Genomic DNA, 16,505 nt, shown 5'->3' on the forward strand with positions numbered 1-16,505 from the left:
TTCTTACATCTTCATCTTCAGTTGCCTTCATTCGTGTGCATACCAGCTACTCATCTCATCAACAAGAGGACATCTATGCTTACTTGCATCTCACAAGTGGTAGGGCTATAGCATCTATAAGCTTTATGCTCCAAAGCATAACCAATGAAGATGCATTTCTTTATCTTTGGATCTAACTTAGTTCTCACTTCATTGGAAGCATGTGTATATATAATACAACCAACCACTTTCAAGTGAGACATATCTAGTTTTATGCTTATTTAGTGTCATACCATGAACAATTGAAGTGATGGGAGCCTTGTTCATAATGTAAACAACAATTGGTACTACTTCAGCCTAAAAATAATGGCATATTCTTTTTAGACATCAAGGCATGATCAACTTCTACAATGTTCCTATTTTTTCTTTCTGTAACATCATTCCCTACTTTCTTAGGAAATCACTGAACTCATTCCAGAAATATTCTTCCCCACCATCCGATCTTAGGCATTTAATCTCATTGGAGAAATATTATTTCCCACAATCCAATCTTAGGCATTTGATCTGCATATCTTTTTCTTTCTCAACCAAGGCTTTACATCTCTAAAAGTGAGCAAACATGTCACTTTTCTCTTTCATGAAGTAAACCTATACTTTCCTAGTGTAATCATTAATGAACGTAGCTTAGTATTTACAACTTGCACAATTATTGTAGTCTTGGTTCCCCCCCATACATCAAAATGTATAACATGCCAATGGACTTGCACGGATGTGCTTTTCATATGGGAAAGCATGTTTGGCATGCTTATCAAGTTGGTGGCATGCTTCATATACTTTGTGCATACCATCAATCTTAAATCCTACAACAATAGTTTGGGCCTGCATAGACTTTAGTCATTGTATGACCATTGTATCCTTCAGATGACGATCTATCTCTACCTCTACCTGTATTTGAGTAGAAGACATGCTCATGTGAATTTCTAGAGGATATTTATCTTCTCACGAATGGGGAGATAAATCAATTCCTAAAAATCAAGAAAGTTCTCTCTAATTCAAATGGAGGTTTGAAACTAACTGTATTCCTTTCCAAGACCATTTAAGGTCACACGACGATACCATATCATCGTCATCTACTATAGTGAGCTAGTAGAAGCAAGGGCATCTGCAGGTCCTTTACCCTTTACCAAGTGGTCATTTATACTCGACTTCCCCCTTATCATACGGTAAGTAGAGGAGAGGGAGAAGAGAGCTTCCACATATTCTATTGCAAGGGGAATGCCGTTGTGTATTGCTTAATGTCAAAATTGCTTACATACATATGGCTAGTGTTCATACTTGGCCGGCCATGACTAAAAATAATCCATCACTACAATAGAATGAGGGTGTAGCGTTGAAAATAGTAGCGCTTTATAACTAGAAGGGTATAGAGATGTCGGGTCCATTTCATAACTAAAAAAGCTGCTATTTTTATAAAACGAGATCGCTGCTCAGCAATGAAAATAGTAGAGCAGCAAAATCTCGCTACTATTTTTGCTTACTGAGTTGCAATAGAACTGCATGACAAAAAAAGCTAGGGCAGACTTGGGAGTCATCACAAGACTCCCCTATCTGCCCCAATTAAAAAAAAACAATACAAATACAACAAATACAACAAAACTAACACAAGTTCATGTCCTACTCATCGTCATGGACACATGTAATGTAAAACTTTACAAATACCAAAAAAAAAAGATAATTACAATTCATGGTTGGCAAATGTTATAATTCTATTCCAATACTTAGAGAAATTATATAAGTGTATGAGTCCAAAAAGGTTATATACAAAATAAAGCATAATGAAAATCTATGGAGTTAGGGACTACATTGAGAGGGTTTACATCTCATGCATTTCGATTATTATTGTCCCTTGTAGCTCCACCCTCTTCTCTCACATTTCCATTACTTCTTGCTTGCACATTTGCACCACCGTTTGTAGTAACAACGTTTCTAGTAACATGATCCTAAAACATAATAAAACTAACATGTGTAAATCAGTTTTGCAAAAACAAAGAGGAGTAACACCGTTTCTAGTAACATGATCCTAAAACATAGTAAAACTAACACAAGTGAAAATCAGTTTTGCAAAAACAAAGAGGTTATGGTTTTAGGAATGTACTTACTTGCCATGCTTGTCGAGCATGTCTTTCAGTAGTAATAATTGATCCTTCATCTTACACCTTTTTTAAAGAGAGCTTCTAAACCCCGTTGTAATGCAAAATCATATTCATCTTACATAGGGGGCGATCCACTGCTGCTTCAAGCTATAGACATATAAACAAATGAATATTACAATTATGTTGTTATTTAAAGTAACCTTCTTTAATCAAAAGATAAGATATAGTTTGAGGCTAATATATACTTACAAAGATTGTTACTCCTCCTTCACGTGTTATATCGTGCCCAAGTTATTTGCTATATATCCAAGAAGAAACATAAATACTTAAAACTCTTATGCATACTCTTAGGCATGCCTAGTTAGCACCCGGCATGCATTGGAAGATATCGACATGCATTGGAAGCTATTGGCATGCTTAGGTAGCAGCACTCGGTATGCATTGGAAGCTACCAGCATGTCTAGGAAGCACCCGGCATGCATTGAAAGCTACCGGCATGCCTAGGTAACACCCGACATGCATTGGACGCTATTAGCATGCCTAGGTAGCACCTATTGGCATGCCTAGGAAGCACCGGGTATGCATTGGAAGCTATCGTCGGCATGCCTGCATTAGAAGCACCCGACATGCATTGGAAGCTACCAACATGCCTAGGTAGCTACGGGCATGCGCATTAGTTGCACCCGGCATGCATTGGAAGCTACTGGCATGCCTAGGTACTCCCAACATTTATTGGAAGCTACCCGACATGCTAATGTATAGGCCTTATGCATAGCTCTCTAAAGACTATGCATAGCTCTCTAAAGACTATGCATAGAGGCTTGTGGCTAATGCGTAAGTGTCATGCATAAGATTTATACATGAGCCTTATGGATGAGGTTTTGTGTACAAGTCTCATGCAATCATGCATATAGCTTATGTATAAGCCTCATGCATGAGGCTTATGCATCTGACTAATGCATAAGTCTCATGCATAAGCTTTATGTCCTAGCCTCATGTATGAGGCTAATGCATATGTCTCATACATATGGCTACCTCTTGAGAGATGCATAGAGGCTTATGTCCAATGCGTAAGCCTCATGCGCATAAGCTTTATACATGAGCGTTATGCATGAGGCTTTGTGCACAAGTCTCATGCATGTGACTTTTTCATAAGCCTCATGCATAAAGCTTATGTATAAGCCTCATGCATGAGGCTTATGCATACAGCTAATGCATAAGTCTCATGCATGAAGCTTATGCACTAGCCTCATGCGTAACCTTTATGTCTTAGGCATATAGTCACCTCTTGAGAGAGCATAGCTCTCAAAAGGCTATCCATAGAGCATGCCTATAACATGTAAAAGTATAAGAGAAGAAACAAACCTTATAACATGTAAAGTATAAGAGAACATACAAGAAAGAGATATCTTACCTTGTGAGGCTCATATGTGTTGAAAACCTACAAAATCAAACCAAATTAAAAAAAAAAGTATTAATAACAAACCCTAACATTAAAATCCTAAAACTTACAAATCCTATAAACATGTAAAAACATAAAAGAAAAAACATACAAGAAAGAAATCTCTTACCTTATGAGAATTGTATGTGTTGAAAACCTACAAAATCAAACCAAGTTAAGGAAAAAAAGTATTAAGAAAAATCAAGCTTTAATGGAGAGCTCTTAATTAGGGAAAAAGAAGAAGGAAAAATACTCTTAATGGCTAAGCTTCAATAAGAAGGGAAAAAGAAGAAAAGAAAAACTTAAAAGCCAGGAAAGAGAATGGAAATACTCATAAGAAAGCTTTCATGGAAAGCTTGTTTGCATAGGAGATGAAAGAAAAGAGAAGACATACCTTAGGAGGATAGGGTAGGAGAGGTAGAAGTGATATATTTGACATAAACCTGCAAAAAAACTCAGAGTACCAAGTTTAGTGCATACAAAAATAAAATGGCACGACAACAAAAGAAGCGGGATATTTTTACAATATAGCAGTGTTTTTTCACTATTGAGCAACGGTTCTTCACTATAAAAAATGTTGGTGAGCAGCATTAATACCCCTGACATTTCCCTTCCGAAAACGCCTCGATGTGTTGTAGTGCATGGCACTCTATTCTAGCCATCAAAAGGGTACATCTATGGAGTTCAATGACTTCTCCATTTTACATTAAGCACGAGGAAGACTAGCTTTATATGTTCCAACTCTTCTTATAAAAGATAAGTTTTTGATTACATAAAGATAACACAAAATTTAGGATAGTGGAGGCCATGTTAAATCGGAGTGGTTTAGTAGTAAAAAAGGTGGCTGGTGAAAGAATCAGGGTATGAGCGGCCTATAGAGTGTAAAATGCGAGAAGCGTGAGTAAGTAGTAGGCCACAAAGAGCGAAAATGACAAGTTGATGGTAGGTTAGAGTAGGGCTGTATGGGCCGAGAAGCATGAGCAGCATTTCGTGAGGCAATAGGAACATGATTAGGGTGACCTACATTTCCAATAGAGCAGAGCTGAGGATGAGGAGGAGATCGATGGTGGCATCGGGGTAGAGAGAGAGAGAGAGAGAGAGAGAGAGAGAGAGAGAGAGAGAGAGAGAGAATTCGGGGTAGGCACAAGTTAGGAAATAATTCAGCGGTTCAATAGAAAACAAAAAGATCTACATGCACCAGTCTAGTCTAACCTTTTGGCCTCCAGAAAACCTACTTTTTTCCTTCTGCCTGAGCAAGGGGGACCACATTTTCATATGATGACACGTTACTTGTGCACAAAGTTAAAAATTCTAGGAGCTGTGATAAAAGATTCGCAAGTTAATTAATATGGTCCCTTTGAAATTGGATGTTAAAAAATGTAAGTACATTCAGATAGGAACCCTAAGTAAAACCCTTGGGTGATAGAGCTAATGGCAGCTCTGGCAACCGTAGCAGGGTTTGTGCATATTAGTGGTGGTGGTACTCAGAGCTGTTCCGCCTCCTCCTGCTGCGTTGCTCGGAGCTTCACAGCACACTCGAAGGACAGGAAGAAGGAGAAGGAGATGGCTGTGACGCGAGCTTTATTCCTGCGAGCCCCTTCGTGGCTACCCCGCCCGGCCACCTTGCCTCCCGCCCTCCACCCACCACAGCAGCAGAGACGCCTCTTCTGCCTCCGTGCCCTGTCCTCGCTCGCTTCCGCCGCTGAGCCCGTTGCAGAACCGGCTAACTACATCCCCGGCCGCGCTGACAACGCCGGCACTTCGCAGTTCGCGCAGAGGGTCGGTGCAGCCGCAGGTTTGCACATTCCTCTAGGGTGTAGGGTATCTCAGTATCCTTTAGGTTTTTAGGATTTAAAGTTTAATTCTCTCACCTTTTCTTCTGCGGTTTAGGGTTTCTCATTCCTGTATTTCCCCGCTGTGTTCTGTTAGCTGTGTGAAGTCCCTTGCGTAGAAGCTGCAACATATAATCCCTAGCATGTGCATAGCAGATGCCGTGCCATTAAGGCCTTGCACACAGAGAAACCATTCTCGAAAGCTTTTGGGGAAGGCTGCATACATGTATGGCGCAACAGGGTAAGCACCTCATTACACAAGTTTTCAGGGGGTGTCATTTGGCCATTGTGTAGGAGCAACATAGATGGAAATGGCCTTTGCCACGGATGTCTACAAGCTGGCTAGCATTTATACTCTAATGGGTGGTGGAAGTTAAGTGATATTAGTACTACTTCGAGAGGATAAAAACAGCACCAATGCCCATCACATGCAATATCTACACAGCTAGAAGGTGTCTTTAGTACACTAGTCCACCCTACTAAACCTTGGAGGTGCAAATGATAATGCATTATTGTTTCTTGATATCCTTATCCCACTAGGTTGCCCAGGATATTTCAAACAGTTCTAATACGCAATGGCTAGGGCTTTGTGGGGTCCAATCGTTGGCTACAAAGGGTCCAATCGTTGACATTTGTAGCCAAGAAGCTGCACATGGGATTGTAAGTGTTGATTGGAGGCTGCATGGTAGGTGTGCTTTGTGAAATGATTACCTTTTTAGCTTTCGATATGTGGTGGTGAAAGTTGTAAGCTTTTCATGAAAGGTATTTCAAATAGGTAGGCATAATCCATAATGTTTGTTGAAGTACTAAAGGAAAGTAACATGTTTGTAGATGGAAGATTATGCTTGAAACATGGGCGGGTGCAACTCTGATCACTTTCTATATATATTGATACCAAGTTCTACACCCACTATTGGGCACTGATGATGTTAGTGGGGATGTCGTAGTATTCAATCCATACTATGCATGATGGAGTTGGTGGTTTATTGTCTTGTGGATGACTACCATGAGGTTATAAATTGCACATTCTTATAAGGTGAATTTGGGCATGTTCTTGGATTCATTTAGGTATATATATATGATCACTTTCTGTGTTTCTATGGCTTCTTGGATGATACTTGTGTCAATTTGTATGATATAGATGAGCTATGAGAAAAGAGATATAGAAGAGAGAGTGAGAAGCATGCAGGCTATCAAGCTAGTGCGTTACAGTAGGGGTGGTTTGCGGCACACCTCACTCGTGGTACATAGTGTCACTTGCATCTTGCACTTGGATGCCATGTGGACATATGTATACAACAGGTGGAGGACCTAGAGTGGTAATTGGTCCCTTGTGAGTCCTAGTCTAGGACGAGTTAGCCAGAGTTCCACTCTAAGCGTCCAAGGTCATGTCTACAAGTCTCGTACATGGTCTTGGTTAGGTGTGCAAGTCCCGCACATGGAGCAGTGTAGAGGTGTATTGGGCTCTGCTAGGAACACCAGTCATAGGTTTAGAAGGTCTTGTAGCATACATTTTTTGGCAGTCACGATGGCCAACCCAAAAGGCCTTAGGGGCCTTGCCTACAAGAAGGGTAGCCCTGTGGGCCACCCTAGGGGCCAAGGAGGCCCCATCCAGCTCAATGTCCTTTCTTATAAGGGGAATTTGGGCATGTTCTTGGATTCATCTAGGTATATCTTTATGCTGTATTAGTGGACATGCAAATTTCACATTGTGAAGTTTTCGTCCAAGTTGTAGCCAGTTGATATTGTGTTATTTCTTTCTATCTTTAGTGGTGCATATGTCCTATCAACTACCTTTTTGTTGTAATAATTCTTTCTATTTGTTATAATTCTTAGTGTTAGGCTTCATTATGGCTGACTTTGCCTTGTATCTCTGGAGCTCTGATAGATACTAAGTACATAGACCTTTGTATGAATGTATGCCCTTATGTGTGTGTGCATGGGGGCGGTGTGTGGTTGGGGGAGCTCCTTAAACGTGGACTTGAGGACACTACTTCGTACTTACGCTTGATGGGTGTGTATGGTGGTATTCGACTCTAGGGACTTTGCATGTGGAGTATAGTCAATTAACGAGAATGGGAACGAGAACGGCATGTAGGGATTAGGGAACGAGAACGGGAATAGGAACGCCATGTCAACACACCCATACACACACACACACAAGTTATTGATCTTTCATTTAAAATATGACAAATATGATACATTATACATAGCCATTGATCACGAGACTTGAGTACTCAAGAAAAATAGAAATAGATTGAGAATCTAGATTTCACAATCAACTTGTGAAACTTCAAACAATACAAGGAGAGGCCACTGCGCAAGAGCTACAAAGATAAATGCAATGCGCATGAGCAAATCCCAAATGTCAAATGACAGAAAACTAAAAGATGGAGTACAACATATCAAATGTCAAGATTAGCAACTAAATCATCATCAAATGCTTTGGAAGAGCTCCTAATCTCATCATCATAGTCCATGCCTCATTTGCATTACATCATCATCTAAATCTGAAGAAGAGTGGGAATCAACGAAACCCTCGGCCTCTGGACTGTAGAGCAGACTAAGTAGCGCAGATTTGCAGACATAAACCAAATCACATGTTCTTTTTATAGCAAGTTGGTTCGGCTTCTTTGAGGCAATGTGGCTTAAATTAGTCAATAGGAGAGGATCTAGCTCCGTGGTTCAAAATACGAATGGCAAGATGATGAAGCTGAGGAGTACCTGCTCCATAATTCTCCCACCGTAAGGCAACACCCACATTACATCTGTCTCTTGCGCATCTATTGAAACAAATCTTCCTTGCTTGCTTCTATGTCACTAGTTGGGCATTCTCTACGCTTCCGAACCTATGGGTGGGCTCCAGAGTGTGGACATGACACCTCGTGGGAGGCACCTCATGGTAGGAGACTAATGTCTACACCAGGGTAGGCTGGATACGAGAGGCTGGGGATTTTGTTCCATGCCCATGTTTAGATTACGGTATTTCGGTTGGCTTGGAGATGTAATATCTACGTTCGAATGATTGCGTGCTACCAGCTAAACGAAAGGGAGATTAACCAATACATTCTTATACACAGTATACTTGCATGCTTGGAATTCTGACCTAGCTTGTGGACAGCTGGTAGGTGTGCCTCTAATTCTTCATTCAAGAGTTATGTTTAAATTTTGTGTTTTGTAGGTCCACACCTCATTTAAGTGTGGGCGGACAAGTTATAAGTGACTTTCGTTCACACTTCGTTAATGTATCAGCGGACAGCTTATAAGGGAGTTTGGGCACTCCGGTCGGTTAGGCTAGTAAATAGGCACCGAAATTATTAATAGGTGTGGACAAGCACTTATGGGAGAGGTGTGGCCTATGATGAGGTTGACCAGTGGCCAGCCATTATAAATTTGGAAACCTCAACTCTCTCTCCCGCCCTCTCTCTCTCTCTCTCTCTTTCTCAGAAGTGGACACCAACTTCTAGTGTGCATAAGGAAAGTGGCAAAACTAGTCCAAGAACTTGCATTTTTGCTTGCTCTCTTGCCTCTCTAGCTCCTGGAACAACCGACAAATGGATCCCTCATTGCTGCCGAACCGTTGGGAGTCCTTCTACACTGCCATTTCATGGATATCTACATGTTGAAAATGATTTCTCTCTACCTACTCTACATCCGCATGCTTAACCATTAAGGCCTTCTATGGCTCGGTTGTTAGAATACGCAGCGGAGATGATGACCAGATCTGGGAACACGAGCAAAACGCAATGCAGAAAATCACAGCACAAGAGAGAGAGAGAGATAGAGGCGTGTAACTCTGCTCTATATACACAAGAAGATCCCGAGAATACTACTAAATGGAGTGGGGGCCATGGTGAAACTCGCGGCGGGTGCCCGGGGGACTAGGACCTTTGACACACTTGTTGATACCATCAATGCATATTAAAACATTTAAACATGGCCACAGTCTTAACACATATCCATCATCACTTTGCATAAAACATAAAGGTGGACAAAACATCCACAAATGCTGAAAATGGAGCTTGCACGTGTGACACCGCATAGAGGCCGGAATGGGCCGACCCCCCCCTTGGAGTATTTTATTACCGAAGGAGAATAATATCATGTACAAGCTTTGAGGGCCTTACTCTCCCCACGGGAGATGCCGGATTATCCACATACAAATGCCATAACACAGCCCAACACAAGGCTACCAAGCCGGAACATAGGCTGTAGAAATGCCGAGCCAACAATATAATCCATATAACTCCGTGTGGGTACTGATTCTTCCCCAAAAGCCACGGGTCTTCATGCAATAGAGTTGGTACAGCAAGTACAACTTTCCATTCAGCTGGTACAATAGGTACAATGGCTGGTACAGCAAGTACAGTGGTTGGTACAGCAAGTTCAGTGGCTGGTACAGCTGGTATGGTGGTTGGTACAGCCGGTATAGCAAGTACAAATGCTGGTACAGCCGATACGGTGGCTGGTACAGCAGGTACAGTGGCTGGTACAGCTGGTATGATGGCTGGTACAGCAGGTACAGCAAGTACAAATGCTGGTGCAACAAGTACAATGGCTAGAAATCATAATAAATGATTAAATACCCTTGCCTTCAGTATTTCTTCGCGATGGAAGCCTTCAAAACAGTCCCCAACAGCCGGTATTCTTCATAGGCAGCCTTCAAGAGAGAGAGAAAGAGAGTAGCCATCATTAGGGCAGCCTGTAACGGTGGTAGAGGCTAGTGTGCAACAAGAGAGCCTCTATTAATGAAGAGAGAGGGCTCCAATTTATAGATTTAGGCCTCCCATGAGCTAAAATGGCAAGAGAAGGCTACAATGACAAGTGGAGAGCCACACAATAGCTGAAGTGACAAGTGTGAGGCCACTTGTCTCACTTTGGTCCATTTTCTAACAAGTGTCAGGCCACTTGTCTCACTTTGGTCCACTTTCTTGCCACATGTCCCAATCTGAGAGATGGGTCCTTCCATAAACTTTATCTCTAAAAATATCCCAACTAGTAGACATTTTGTCATAGGCACTTTGCCAACTCTTGGTATCTGCTCAATTCCAGATGTAATGACGCGAACAGAATTTCCATCGGAGTCGGGCCAAAAATAGCAACTCTCCTAAATTTTAGGAGTGTGGTTCTTTGTATTCTAGGATAATCCCCCATTCCCAAAGCTTGTACTTTCCAAATATTTAAACATCTTGGAGTCCACAGACCCCTTTCAGACCTGGAAATGTCCAGGCTAGTGACATCCTCCCCAGCTTCTTAAAAGTTGTCCGCAACTTTAAGCTTTAAGCCATATATTCAAGATATAATCATGTCCCATCGATTGGGCGAGACGAGACAGTCTCAAAAATCCAATATAACTGAAGAATCCATGTCCCAAAGAAATGGGCGAGACTAAATAAGTCTCCATAATACCAATATCAAAATCATGTCCCAAGATAAATGGGCGAGACAAAAACAGTCCCATAAGTCCAGATATCATAATCATGTCCCAAGATAAATGGGCGAGACAAATCAGTCCCATAAGTCCAGATATCATAATCCATGTCCCAAGATAAATGGGCGAGACAAATCAGTCCCATAAGTCCAGATATCATAATCCATGTCCCAAGTAAATGGGTGAGACAAAATAGTCCCATAAGTCCAGATATCATAATCCATGTCCCAAGTAAATGGGCGAGACAAAACAGTCCCATACGTCCAGATATCATAATCCATGTCCCAAGTAAATGGGCGAGAGAAAATAAGTCTCCTGCCAACAAGACATCGGTCCACATGACCCTTGGCATAGACATAAGTCCCGTCATGTCCACTTTACCACTTGCACTCCGTGTTGGTACTCTGACCACACACCTTGGATGAGAGGTGGGTTCAAGTAACAAGATAAAACAATCACTCGTAGGCATAGATAACCTGGTGTTCCATAAGCATTTTTACTACACATAGTTTATAGGCATTTCGGCCACCAATAGTTTGTAGGCATTTCGGCCACCAACTCACACTACCCTCTCAAGTGCCTATGTTCCCTTCCATCTGCTCTCTATTGTTCCACCCACACATGGTAGAGAAACAATCTTCAAGAGAGCACGTAGGACAAGAGAACACTACACAGGGTATGTTATTGCTTGTCAATACCCTTTGAAGTGCCCATGTTCCCTTCCATCTGCTCTCTATTGTTCCACCCTCACATGGTAGAAACAATCTTCAAGAGAGGACGTAGGACAAGAGAACACTACACAAGGTATGTGAATCATGAGTTTCATAAGTCCAATGCATCCCAAATAAAGGAAGCCAAAAAGAATAATCCATCCCAGTAAAAGGGAGCCATAAACATAATCCATAAACCTGAGGATGGATCCAAATCCGTAGAAAAGAAGTCCAGGAATCCATAGACCTGTATACCATAATCCTTATATACCATAACTCTTACCACATACTCCGTGCTATCCACACACCTTGGAGTAGAGGTGGACTTTATCCATAAAAGCATCATATCCATGAGATATCCAAAGATTTCTTCTCTATAAACTCGGACAGATTCGTCCATAGAAATTGCTTGTGAAGCCCAATATCTTTATAAATCTCGTCCAGGAAAGAAATCTCCATGGATATAATCCATCCCAATAAAGGGAGCCATGAAAAGAATTCATTCCATTAAAGGGAGCCATAAACAATGTTTCCCTGAAACCATCTCAAGGCAGACAACAACACCTTTCTCCTTGCATAGTTATACAAGGGTTAGTGAACATCAAAAACACTTCATAGTAAATAGCCAAAGCACCAACTTTGCAAACTCAAAGTATACTTAGCTTTTCTTTGCCAGGTTGGTCATGAAGCCAAAAGAAATATCTCGTCACCATATCCTTAAGATATCCTTAGATATATCTCCATATAGCTTGCCTGTAAGCTTGATAATATAATCCACAATATCCATATAGAAAGAGTGCTAAACATGTGCACATAAAGCCAACTTCACACTTCCACGATAAAATTATGTGAATTCATAAATCCTTAGATCAACATGTTGTCTACTGCTCATGCTCTTGCTTCATAAGCTATGAAGCGGCTGGCCATGCTTAACAGCAATGATGGTAAGTGTGGTCCCCACTTGAGATCTTTTCTCTTCCTTATTGATAGAAGGAAGCCTCCGATTCCAAGAAAGCCTATGCTCTGATACCAATGAAACTCGCGGCGGGTGCTCGGGGGACTAGGGCCTTTGACACACTTGTTGATACCATCAATGCATATTAAAACATTTAAACATGGCCACAGTCTTAACACATATCCATCATCACTTTGCATAAAACATAAAGCTGGACAAAACATCCACAAATGCTGAAAATGGAGCTTGCACGTGTGACACCGCATAGAGGCCGGAATGGGCCGACCCCCCCCCCCCCCCCCTTGGAGTATTTTATTACCCAAGGAGAATAATATCATGTACAAGCTTTGAGGGCCTTATTCTCCCCACGGGAGATGCCGGATTATCCACATACAAATGCCGTAACACAGCCCAACACAAGGCTACCAAGCCGGAACATAGGCTGCAGAAATGCCGAGCCAACAATATAATCCATATACCTCCGTGTGGGTACTGATTCTTCCCCAAAAACCACGGGTCTTCATGCAATAGAGCTGGTACAGCAAGTACAACTCTCCATTCAGTCGGTACAGCAAGTACAATGGTTGGTACAGCAAGTTCAGTGGCTGGTACAGCTGGTATGGTGGCTGGTACAGCCGGTATAGCAAGTACAAATGCTGGTACAGCCGATACAATGGCTGGTACATCAGGTACAGTGGCTGGTACAGCAGGTACAACAAGTACAAATGCTGGTGCAACAAGTACAATGGCTAGAAATCATAATAAATGATTAAATACCCTTGCCTTCACTATTTCTTCGTGATGGAAGCCTTCAAAACAGTCCCCAACAGCCGGTATTCTTCATAGGCAGCCTTCAAGAGAGAGAGAAAGAGAGTAGCCATCATTAGGGCAGCCTGTAACGGTGGTAGAGGCTAGTGTGGAGCAAGAGAGCCTCTATTAATGAAGAGAGAGGGCTCCAATTTATAGATTTGGGCCTCCCATGAGCTAAAATGGCAAGAGAAGGCTACAATGACAAGTGGAGAGCCACACAATAGCTGAAGTGACAAGTGTGAGGCCACTTGTCTCACTTTGATCCATTTTCTAACAAGTGTCAGGCCACTTGTCTCACTTTGGTCCACTTTCTTGCCACATGTTCCAATCTGAGAGATGGGTCCTTCCATAAACATTATCTCTAAAAATATCCCAACTAGTAGACATTCTGTCATAGGCACTTTGCCAACTCTTGGTATTCGCTCAATTCCAGATGTAATGACGCGAACAAAATTTCCATCGAAGTCGGGCCAAAAATAGCAACTCTTCTAAATTTTAGGAGTGTGGTCCTTTGTATTCTAGGATAATCTCCCATTCCCAAAGCTTGTACTTTCCAAATATTTAAACATCCTGGAGTCCACAGACCCCTTTTGAGACTGGGAAATGTCCAGGCTAGTGACACATGGGGCCTTTTTATATGGCCCCAAATATTGAGTCGGCCTGTGCTAAAGGCAGCCGACTGACCTTGAACCTCCATGACCAGCAAATACAGCCAGTCGTCCAGCTGTTAGCAGTCGGCCATCTCACATATGGAGTCGTGGACCAGTACCATCAGTTGGCTAGCTACTGGGTCCTCCTGCCATCTCAGGGCTGCCTCCCAAGCCACAAAAATAGGAAAAAATAGGGGAAAAATACGGAGAGTAGGGAAAAATGAGAAAACACCTCATAAGGGCGGGCACACCCACAACAAAGGCCCTAGTGTATAAAAATAGACAGGAGATGACTTCTAACATCCCCTCTCAGCTCCTGGCTGTGAAACCAACCACAGGGAGCTGGGGTGCCGCCTGAGCAAATCTTGAGATAGCGACTTCGTGAAGAGGTCCACCGTACTGTCCTCCGTCGAACAGAACTCTAGCAAGATGTCATCAGCAACGATCTGTTCACGAACAAAGTGCCTCTGGATGACCATGGGTTCCTCCAGTGGAACCCCAATCCTGCAATGCAACCTCTGCATCCTCACTATCTCACAAACAGCATCACAAACAGCCTGGTACTCTGCCTCTGTCATCGACAAGGCAAAAGATGACTGCCTCGTACTGCTACGTATAACTGCTCCTGGGCCTGAAGTAGATCTCCTCGTGTCCGGATCTCCTTCCCAAACTGAGTCACTCCAACCGTGGAGTCGGACTCCATCAATCAATCCCCCTCCTGTGTACAAGAGTCCATGATCCTTCGCATGTCGCAGAAACCACAGGCTACGCAATCCTGCCTCCCAAAGAGTCATATGCAACCATGCTTTTTTTTAAATTTTTGTCTTAAGTAATTTTTTTATAATGTTGGGCTCTCTCTCTCTCTCTCTCTCTCTCTCTCTCCGCGCGCGACTTGCAGCCCAAACATCCTCTCTCTCTCTCTCTCTCTCTCTCTCTCTCTCTCTCACGCGATTTGCAGTCACCTCTTCTTCTCCTCCTCCTCCTCCTCCTCCTCCTCCTCTCTCCCCCAATTTCTCACAAATTCCCCAATATTCCCAATTCCCCAAATTCTCAATTGCCCAATTTCTCATAAATCGCCAATTTCTCATGAGTCACAATTCCACAACTCCCCAATTGCCCAATTGTGACCACAATTGCCTAAGCTTCAACCATATTTTAAGTGCCTAGCTAGCACTAGGCAGGCCTACAAATAATTCTACAAACTACAAGTTCTAAACCATTTTATTGTATTTGTATAGAAAAAACTACGAAACCTCCGCGTTTCTTAGCTGAAAGACAAAACGTTTTGCCCCGAAACGTCAAAAACCCCGAAACGTTTCTGGTGATTATGGTCGCATGGTGAAGATAGGACCCGGGAAAGTCACTCCAAGGTAGAGGTTTGATGTGACTATCTCAACTACGTCACCTTTGTATGTGAAAGTTTGTCTGAATGCAACCTGCTAGGAAGTGTTAAAGATCCTAATCTTGGCTTTACCCAGATTCAGTGTGAGATTCCTCTCGCCGCAAAAAGTCTGCAAAAGCATCCAAGAGTCTCTGCAACCCCTTTTAATGAGAGATAAGAACTAACTGCCTGATCAGGAAGCTCCCGTCCAATCTGGTGTCCATCAACCAGATCAATGAACCATTCTGCTTCTGAGTCAAAGATGCATCACACTGCTCACAAGGATCAACACCTGTTACGGTGCAAAAACAAGTCCTGGAAACGTGATGAAGACCACGCAAGGCCTTCTGAAACCTGTCAACCACTCCCTCTGAATCCGGAACCACAAAGCCTGGAGAAACCACCTCCTTCTGCAAGTCATCAACTGCCACCTGCCTGGCTTTCCGAAAGGTCCTCGTGGAAAGAACATCCTCATCTACTGGAGGTTCTTTGTCCCGAATACTACGAGACATCAGAGCATAAGTTACCTGTCCAGTTTCCTCTGACTGACGAACACAAGAACTACCAACATCAGTACTGGAGAGTTCCTGTCAACTGCTGCCATCTACTGGCAAGCTATCCACCATCTGGTCCCGAAAAGCCTGCACCTGCAGCGTATCCACACTTAAGTGGCCATTACCAGACTGCCACTCATCACAAACCTGAGGACTTGGGAGAGAGAGTGCTGAAAGCTTGTAAACTCCATTCTCCACTCCGCCTTCCCAAACTACCTGGCCTGTTGCTTTGTCCCGGAGAGCAACAAAGTGCTCATCAAACTCCACCCGTACGCCAGTCTTGCAAACCTGATGCACTGGCAACAGATGAAAACCAAGTGACGGAACATACAACACCTGGGAGGAATGCTTTCCCTCTCTGCCATCGGGAACTATCTCCATCCTGCCCTTACTGTGAACTGGGATAGTGGATGTATCCTCAGTAAGAATGTGACCAGAAAGCCTGTAGAGATCCTGTAAACCGGAACGGGAAGGAGTCATGTGCTTGGAAGCACCACTATCTAGAATCCACTCCCGAGTATCCGTTGCGGAGAGTCCTCCAATCTCCTCCTTGCCTGAAGAAAATGAAACATCGGTGTCCACCACCTCCAGGTGCACAAAAGCCGGAGT

At 42.8% G+C, this 16,505-nt stretch overlaps 1 protein-coding gene across 1 annotated transcript in view; it reads left to right on the forward strand.

Annotated features, from left to right (window-relative positions):
• The first annotated feature begins 4,931 nt into the window (after window positions 1-4,931).
• The window catches only part of LOC147614539 (putative oxidoreductase C215.11c), a 38,551-nt gene continuing 26,977 nt past the window's right edge, over window positions 4,932-16,505 (forward strand). Inside the window, exon 1 of the mRNA XM_086781087.1 lies at window positions 4,932-5,368. Coding sequence (XP_086637213.1) covers window positions 5,005-5,368 — 364 coding nt within the window. The 5' untranslated portion in view covers window positions 4,932-5,004. The remainder of the gene's footprint in view (window positions 5,369-16,505) is intronic.

The sequence above is a fragment of the Cibotium barometz genome, chromosome 42, assembly GCF_041138505.1.
Source record: "Cibotium barometz isolate CiBa-2024 chromosome 42, ASM4113850v1, whole genome shotgun sequence".
Classification (NCBI taxonomy): domain Eukaryota; kingdom Viridiplantae; phylum Streptophyta; class Polypodiopsida; order Cyatheales; family Cibotiaceae; genus Cibotium; species Cibotium barometz.